Raw genomic sequence first — 8,919 nt, 5'->3', positions numbered from 1 at the left:
TTTTCTAAACCTGCAGTTTAATGGAGCCCTGTTTTACAGAAACTGGCTGCAGTTGAGTCATAGGTGCAGCAGGGGCTGCTCATGAGAGTCAAGAGGACTGTGGATCTAAAGAGCCCATTTAAACTTGCCTCAAGCCACAAAACAGTTTCTTTAAATGCCACATTTATACAATTTGACAAATTGAAATAAAATGAGACTGGGAACTGTCAGCTGGCATTTATATAGCAAATTCCCAGCCTTAATTACTAAAGGGCAGGGAGACCCTGGGTTGACCAGTGTTGTATAATGTAGATCCATAGAAGTGAACAAATTCAGATTTAAATTTATAGCAAATTCATAAAGTTTCCAACATGTTAAGATGTCAGTGATCCAGTTTATTTAAACAAAAAACAAAATATAAAACAAAGACCCAACTTAATCAAACAAAAGGAAAACAAGCATTGTGAGCGATGCCACACTGGTTGTTTCGGTTCCGAGCCATCTTGATGTAGCCTTCTTCTCCAAACTGTACACCCCAGCTACAAATAAAGCAGCTGCTGTCATGAAACTCAAAATTAAAGGAAACAAAGAAACCCAGTCCATCAACCAGTGACTCAGAACAACCTGTTTTTGACTAGCCAGAAGTCCTGTCCTTTCTCTCTGCCGTAACCCACAACCAGCACGCCATGGTTCACTTTCTGGGTACACGTGTTGTCCATGTACACGCCTGTTGGTTACAGGAGGGCAAATATAGGAACTCTGACTAAGATTCAATCTGTGCATCATTTTAATAAAGTAACCAACCACGATGGTAGAAGCGAAACTGTGGCCTGGAAGCATCAACTGCAACAGCGATGGGCCCCACAAGAGCCACTGCCTCCTTCAGTGCAAACTCATCCCCCCTTGGTAAGCAGCAATACCCTGAGCAGTTAGCAGCCCGATACAGTGGGTTGTACTTGCACTGATTATGCTGAAAAGTAGTAGACTCTTTAACATGAGAAACATCTAGGTTTAATCACAGTCTACCTGCAAGTGGAAGCTTGACTCACCTTTCCGATATAGGGGTAAGCATCTTCAGAAGCAATGCCTTGGTTATCAACAACATACTTGAAGGCACGTGCTATTAAGCCACCATTGCACCCCCGGTTGCCATAATCTGTGGTGCAGTCAATCAGGTTTTGAGCGCTGAGAGATCTCAAAATGCCTGTAGACTTTTTAAGTTGCCCCTCAAGAGCTCCAGCCGCACTGAAAGCCCAACAAGCGCCACAAGAACCCTAAAAGAAAGGTTACTCGTGACATGATTAAAAATGTAGAGGTTTCCTGTTACATGTGTGGATATCTGAGGGGACCAGCTAGGACCTCACCTGCTTTTTGACTGGAGTTACCAAGCCTTTATCCCTCCAGTCCACTGAAGCTGGTAGAGAAGCATTGACTTTTATGAAGCTCGCAGCAACCATCTCCAGGTCAGATGGTACCCTAGTGCCCATGAGAGTGCCAGCGATCTCCACAGGGGTCTGCAAGCATGGAGAAATTACACACCATTCACCATCAAGTGATGTAAAGTTTGAGGAGAATGCTCACCATGTCTCCGAAGTGGTTGATTGCCAGTTCGTAAGTGTGCAAATTCAGTGAGGCTTCCAGGTTGTGAAGATTAATCAGTTTCAAGTTCATTTCCCAAATCAATCTGCGTCCCAACTCCTCAATCTGGAACATAAATGTTACACCAAATCTTCTGTGGCATATATGTGCACCGTAACTAAGCCAGAGTTCAGACATCCAAACAGCTTGATGTTAATGAAACACAAGGTGGGTTCTTGTTCTAAAATAAAGCTTAAACAGACTTATATGCTTAAACTGAACCCAGCTAAACACTTATATAGATGAAGACATGAAACATTCCTGTTAAAGTTACAGGATTCAGCACCTTGGTATTTTTCCACTTTTGTTTTACCTGGTGAGAATATACTTTCTTATGCGTTTTCTTCCATAGCTCCCAGTGTCGATCTGTTTGCGAACTGATATCGGCCACTGCAAATCCACACAAGACTGTGAAAAGCAGGCGCTGAAACATTTTCAGAATCTGGGAAAAGAAGAAGACGGGTTCCAACCACGGTGTGACAAAGCAAACAGCCTGCAGTGTGGCTCCTGCTTTTAAGTGGACTGCAGCAGCAGAGTTTACAGGTGGTATCAATTTACATTTAAAGTCAGCTGAAGTATGTTAGCACTGAGAGGGGCTGTCATATGAGCCATCCACATAAATTGTATGCAGTTCAGATTATTTGACAAACTTGAAAAAAACCCATCAAACCTGCATTCACTGATTTACTCAGGTACTTGGTAAAAAGCAGTGAATGCCTGCCATGTCCATCCCTTTGTGGCCACAGTGCACTAGTGTTGAAAAATACTCCAGTAAAAGTTAAAGTAGTGATTCAACCTTTTCACTGAACTGAAAGTGGAAAAAGTATCGGCTCTGAAATGTACTAAAAATAAGAAGTAGTTCGTTGGAGGAGATTTTTACTGGCTATTTTTATACAAGCTTACTGAACATTGTGCTATATTAATGTATTAATGTAACGATAAAATAATATCAGCTTGATAATAACAGCTTGACTCATTTATGTAGAACAGGATGAGAGAAAAAGAAGAAAAAAAAAGCTCCGTTTTCTTTGCCTCTAAATGGGAAAAGGAGTCCAGTCTGAGGTTAAAGTGGAATCAAAGGGTGGGGGAACTAAAATCAGTTGTAATGGCTCAGTGTGGGGAAGAGAATCACAACTCACTTTTTACTGAGAACTTCAGTAGATTTTCTTTAAAGTATAGGCTGTGATCAGCTGACTAGCTGCTCTTTGCAGATGTACACACCTGAATTCAACCAGATGTGAGCAGATGTTTCATGAGTTGTCCTGGCTGATGCCCGTTCTCTACACTGACTGTATACCGTTCATGCTGTCTGTATACTGTGCACCAGCCACATACTGATTTAAAAGCATGTGGGCTTACATCTAAGCTTCACATTTCCAGTTTAAAAGATAACACCGAGCAGTCCTTATTTGATTAACAAATGCAGGGAGTAAAAGCAATAAGTTTTCAGGAAAAAAAATAGTCAAGCAAAGTTCAGATACCCCAAAATTCTACTTTAGTACTACTTCTACTTCCAACTTTAATTAAAACTGATCAGTTGACAAAATCTTTATTGTTCTTGAGTGTAAATTTGTGCTTAGAAATGTACAAATAAGCGAATGTGCATAAAGTATTTTTACATGGCACAAAATGTTATGAATCTTTCAATTTTTTCACTTGTCATTGTCACTATTATTAAATCTGTGAGGTTTAACATGCAGAAAGTAAATAAATACATAGAGTACAATGTAGAAACAACACTACTGAATGAGAGCTGAAGTATTTCAGTCTCAGACATGTGTGAGTATGTAGTCAGACATTTAAAGTACAGTGATATTGTTTTTTTTTTATCAGATGAAAAGTTATTTCAGTTGGTTGGACTTTAAGCATCTTTAGCGGTGATGTGAAATAAAACACAGTGACACTGACTGGTCTTTAATAATAATTTAAATAAACTAAGTTGAGTTAGTGGGCCATATTTTCACACTGTAGGGTAGACTGGAAAGCTGGCGATGCCGCAGAGATTATTCTTGTTCCGGGCAAGCCGAATGTAACCTCCTTCTCCCCATGCAGTTCCCCAGCTGAAAAGACAAAAACATTCACATCTAGGTTCAAAATATCGGAAATATTTTACAGGTTAACAATCGGAGGTACGTTTACCTATTTTTCACCAGCCAGTAGTCTTGTCCTCCATCTGTGCCATAGCCCACGAGCAACACAGCATGATTGATCAGCTTTGGGTTGCAGCTTGGTACGTTGTATAAACCTAATAAATGCAGGCGTGTAAGTTAAAAAAAATACATAAGGTAAAAAATATGTGGTACAGCCGGTCAGTGCTAAGGGCCTCCCAAGGGCTGACAAACCTAAAATTATAGCAGCGGTAATGTGCAAACTTTGCAATGAAAGTAGGAGATGTATGACCTCCCTGAGGGGGCTCCACCAGTTTCAAGTGAATGAATGCATGATTCTGTTTAAGCCACTTAACGAAAATCAAGAGGAGTTATCCCTCTGGGATTGAAGCCTTTTTTCTGGATCAGAGACCAGCAAATAAAGTAAAATTCACTAGAATCTCCTGCACCGTGAAGCTTTTAGCCTCCTCACCTCCACTGTACATATGAAAAGATTCCAGCATGGCATTCACGGCCACGGAGATCGGCCCCACTGATGCCAAAACTTTCTGCAGCATCTTCTCATCTCCTTCTGGAAGGACGCTGAATTTGGAACAGTAGCCAGCCCGGCCCTGGACAGAATAGCGGCATTTCCCATTCTGCAAAGAGAAACGAGACATTTATGAAAAGACAGAAGCACTGTCAGTCTTTCTGTGTTTGTCCACCCTCTTTCCTACAGTTCTCTTTGTGCGTGTCGAGGATGACCTTGTGTTCGTAGGGATAAAAGCTCTCCGAGTCAACGCCTCCGTTGCGAATGACGTAGCTGTAGGCTTTCGTGATGTAGCCTCCTCTGCAACCCAGGTTTCCGTCCTGGGTGCTGCAATCCACCAAGTTCTGCGGACTCAGGGAAACAAGTGTACCAGTGCGCTTCTTCAGCTGGCCCTCGAGAGCTCCCAAAGAGCTGAAGGCCCAGCATGACCCACACAAACCCTTAGAAAATAAAAACAGTACAAAGTGTCACTTTTGTCACGGGATCGCGTTAATGATTTTCCTTTTCTTACAACACCCGATCTCACCTGGTTTCTGACAGGACCCACCAGGCCCTCTTTCCTCCAGTCCACATTCGCAGGTAACGGTGAGTCACTCACGTCCTTAAAAGTGCCATTTGTGAAATTAACGGTCTCCTCCAGCTTCAAGCCGTTCAGATTCTCATTGATTTCCTCAGCTGTCTTGGGGGCAAAGAAATGGCAGCGGTAAATAAAATGAAAACACCATTAAATATCACCTCTGCACAACAGCATTGTTTTCACTTGACACCGAATGTATAAACACAGCACCGATCTCGGGTTGCGAATGTGTTTAAAACCCATCATCGACTGAAAAGCAAGCTGAAGCATTGAAACAGCTCCACTCAGTCAGTTCATTCTGTTCCCATCCACTTTGAATTTTGCACTTGGCATTAACAAATCTCTAATGGAGATGCTGGCTGTGTGTTTGCCCTTCCAACTATCACCTCTGTCTTTGACGAAGAGCATAAAATACAAAAGGTGAACGGTCCAGCTGTAGCAGATAAGGCTCTGTGTCATTTTATCTTTCACAGCAGCTTTAAAAACAGAATCTTTCTCCTTACATGTGAGTGTATTTCAGCTGCCTCACATTATTCACCCAGGCAACTGCAGCACTCTGTCCTCTGACAGCGGGCCAAAAGCTTGCATGTGTCCCAAACATTTCTGCCAGTTTCCTGCAGAGAGCCAACACGCCACGCCCATCCAGGCTTTACCGCTCGGGCTTCCTGGATTTTTAATCAAAAACAAAACCCCTCTAACTTAGAATACAATTCCTCTCTTGTTTCTGCACTTGTTTTTTAATATTAACAATCCATTCATTCATTTAAAATATTATCCATGCAGGAACAAGAAATCAACACTGTAACACTGACATGTTGCTCTAATATTTTAAGGTTTTTGCACTTTGTGTTTCTGGTCTTTCAATGTGCAAAACATTTGATGAAACTTTTTTCTTGAGATCCTTTTATTTAAAATACAAAGTCCACATAAAATGCAAGGTTCTCAGACATTTGCACATAAGCAAAGTATTTCATTTAATAGTTTATGCAAGTCCAACCTGAACCAGAACGGCACAGAACCAACCAGTTTGCAACCCTTATTCTATATTCTGTTATATATTTCCAGCATTACATAAGGGTCCTTATGTACATAAAAATAAGCATCTTGATTGTCCAGGCGGGCCCAGCCCATACTGGATTAAATTAATCTGATTGTATGAAGGGAGATTAGAGCTGCTCTACAGGTTAGGGTTTAAATTAAGCCCGCGGGGATGCAGTTTTATCTGCAGATTAACAGTGGTGGTCATTCACGTCCATCTTGCACCAGCAAAAGATCAATGTGCATGAATGCGCTTGAGGTTCTGATGGCAAACATATGGTTATGTTTACACGGTGTTAAAATGTTTGTATCCACCAGAGGTCTCTCAGATACGCTCCTGTGAGTGATCGCTCCAGTCTGGCGCTGCAATTCGTGCTGTTCAGTTTAACAGAATTGCTAAATGTTTTCAGTTTGGTTGATTCTTCTTCTTGTTGTCAAAATTTCTGCCATCATCAGCACAACTATACAATGATTTGGGAGTGTGATTTGTGTAATAGTTACATATTGGTTAATACATGAGTGAGAAAGACAAGGAGAGAGAGAGAGACACCAATCCCGTCTGTGTAGAGATTTTTGACTTTATACTCGATATGTGGCTCAAAGTGTGGCTGCAAGGCCATAATAGTCATAATATAGACTGGAGGCAACTCAACTCCCTAATATTAAAACATATTTTAAAAACTTGATATTCAAATATGTTCAAAATGTGCCCCTCAATATACTGAGATTAAAATATAACCCAGAGATTTTCCTGTGCAGGGAAATACAGGGAACAAAAATCATAATAATAACTAGACAAATTACTGTTATTATTCTGACCGATTTCAGCTGTACAGCACATGTTTGTTGTAGTGGTTTTGCCACTAAATGCTGCAAACTGAGTGTAGACACTGCAGGGTATGCGGACCACTGCAGAGCAGACTCGGACTGAGAAGGACCAGTAAGATCAGACTAAGATGGATGGTTTTTGTCAGGATGAGAAGACAAATGATGACAATGAAGTTTCTGAATGTTGTTTACAGTCACTGTATGAAACCAGCTGTGGTTAAAGTCAGCAGTTACTACCACAATCGTATGAGCGCCTATTCTGTAGTAGATCTCACTTCTACTTTACATAGAATTCATGGTAATGCCAAACCAAGTGCACCGATCCTGCAATTGTTTGTTCCTCTTCTGTCTTCTACTGTTGCTACAGCTTTGTTCAGCACTCAGATATTTTTCCTGTGGTCACTCCAGACTGCAGATAGTTTTAGATAATTTAATGCAATTCTATCCATGAGCCTTGAAGCTGTTTTAATGTTACTAATGAACGACTGCACAATAACAGATTGTTATCTAGATTTAGAAAGTTTAGACATCCTGTCTTCTCAGCAGCAGCATCCTACCATGTCAGCCAGGTGGTTCAGTCCCAGCGTGAAGCTGTGCTTCCCTGCCGAGGCTTCCTGATTGTGTCTCAACACCAAGTGCACGTTCTTCTCCCATACTGCCCTCCTGAAGTCGATCTCGGTCTGAAACACAAATCCGCGCTGTCTCATTCAAACCTTGCCAGAATATGTGGTAACAAAGACAAAATGTCTGTTTAAGTCCTACCTGATTATCATAAACTTTTCCATGTTTGGTTTTCCACTCTTCCCACAATTTGTTCACAGCGGGCGAAGAACAGGCGAGGACCACGAAGGCCAAAAGCAACACAGCACACAAAGTGTGCATACTGAAAAGGAAGGGGAAAAAAGAAAAGCAGATGTAATCCTTGTTTAATCAGCTAATCACTTCAGTAGTTCAGTTCAGTTCAGTTTATTTTTATTTCAAACATATAGATTCACCAACATTTCATAATATCATTCCATGCAGTTGTTTGAAAAGGAGTAGGCAAAAGTATATACTTATTTAGCCCTACCCCCTCTCAATCATTTCCTCATGATCTAAATTTGAACAACAAAAGCTTGCTGCCTTCAACTTAGGCAACTTGGATTGCATTTTGAAATTTCAGTATCTAACTTTCTGTGATTTGGTGTGCACCTGAGGTTACTTTTGGTCTAAAAATGTTGATAATGATAATGTTTAGGAATAATGCAGTAAAAGTATTTTCCTTTAAACTGAAAGATGTGAAAAGTTGGAGCTCTGAGAAGATCTCGGCTCAGGTTTACAAAACTCTACAAGAGAGTCCCAGTATAAACAGTGCGGGAATGTATACAACTCAAACACAGAATGATAAACTCCAGGTTTCCGTCACCACTGAGCCTGAAAATGGTCACGCAAACATAGTAACTCTTTCATACATGAATTATGACAACCTCAATCAGGATTTTTAGGCATCTTTAGGCATGAAAAGATGACTAAAAATCCTGATTGAGGTTGTCATAATTCATGCATGAAAGGGTGAGAAAACAAAAATTACAATGAAACATGTCATACATCTATAGTAGCATTAAACGACCAGTGGGTGGCAGGGTAAGGAGTGGCACATCAGTGCCCGATGTAGTGCTTTATGTGCAAGTATACCATCAACACTGACACAAATACAAGAAATCAGCCTTTGAATAGCTGTCCACTGTAGTAACCACTATGCGTGAAAGGGTTAAGCATGATTAGCATTCAGTGCACAAAACCACAACACTGCATTTGCAATGAAACACAGTCTGTAAACAAAAGCAGAAGAGCCTGTAAACATGATTCTAATCTACAGAGCAGACGTCTGAAGATTACTCCATTGCAAAACAGAGAAGTTCAAGCCGTAATCTCTTACTGTAATCTCCCAGCTTCTTTCTCAGTAAATCTTTTCCGACACCATATGATTATTCGCTTACATCCATAACCTTAAACAAGCCATTAATTTAACAAGACGTGTAAAAAGAAAAGAGTCACACTCACCTTGTTGCAGAATGACTTCGCCCAGAAAGACAAGTTCACCCGGTTTGAGCACGCTTAGATCTTCACGCCTAAAAAGAGGAAGTTTTATTTCCTGATGCGAGCTTTTATGCATCTGCTCACTGCCTCGTCATGTGAATGTAATTTACGACCAGCTGCAACCACACAAACTAGGCTTCCCG

At 40.9% G+C, this 8,919-nt stretch overlaps 2 protein-coding genes across 2 annotated transcripts; both read right to left on the bottom strand.

Annotated features, from left to right (window-relative positions):
- Positions 1–368: 368 nt before the first annotated feature.
- On the bottom strand, positions 369–2,085 carry LOC146643780 (cathepsin S-like). The gene is made up of 7 exons (XM_085395278.1): positions 1,931–2,085; positions 1,561–1,683; positions 1,344–1,493; positions 1,029–1,253; positions 784–949; positions 604–706; positions 369–518 (listed from the first exon to the last, which is right to left on the bottom strand). Exons 1-7 carry the CDS (start codon positions 2,048–2,050, stop codon positions 419–421), a joined length of 987 nt encoding a protein of 328 aa, XP_085251404.1. The 5' UTR covers positions 2,051–2,085; the 3' UTR covers positions 369–418.
- Positions 2,086–3,254: 1,169 nt separating this feature from the next.
- On the bottom strand, positions 3,255–8,804 carry LOC146643779 (cathepsin K-like). Its single transcript, XM_085395277.1, has 8 exons — positions 8,741–8,804; positions 7,460–7,580; positions 7,255–7,377; positions 4,781–4,933; positions 4,470–4,694; positions 4,198–4,363; positions 3,757–3,862; positions 3,255–3,677 (listed from the first exon to the last, which is right to left on the bottom strand). Exons 2-8 carry the CDS (start codon positions 7,577–7,579, stop codon positions 3,578–3,580), a joined length of 993 nt encoding a protein of 330 aa, XP_085251403.1. The 5' UTR covers position 7,580; positions 8,741–8,804; the 3' UTR covers positions 3,255–3,577.
- Between the last annotated feature and the right edge of the window lie 115 nt (positions 8,805–8,919).

This window comes from Rhamphochromis longiceps, linkage group LG22 (genome assembly GCF_057381845.1).
Source record: "Rhamphochromis longiceps isolate RC_006_pf linkage group LG22, R_longiceps_female_GT1.1, whole genome shotgun sequence".
NCBI classification, from domain to species: domain Eukaryota; kingdom Metazoa; phylum Chordata; class Actinopteri; order Cichliformes; family Cichlidae; genus Rhamphochromis; species Rhamphochromis longiceps.
Note: the sequence above shows the minus strand (reverse complement) of the source record. Positions and strands in the feature narration are given on the sequence as shown.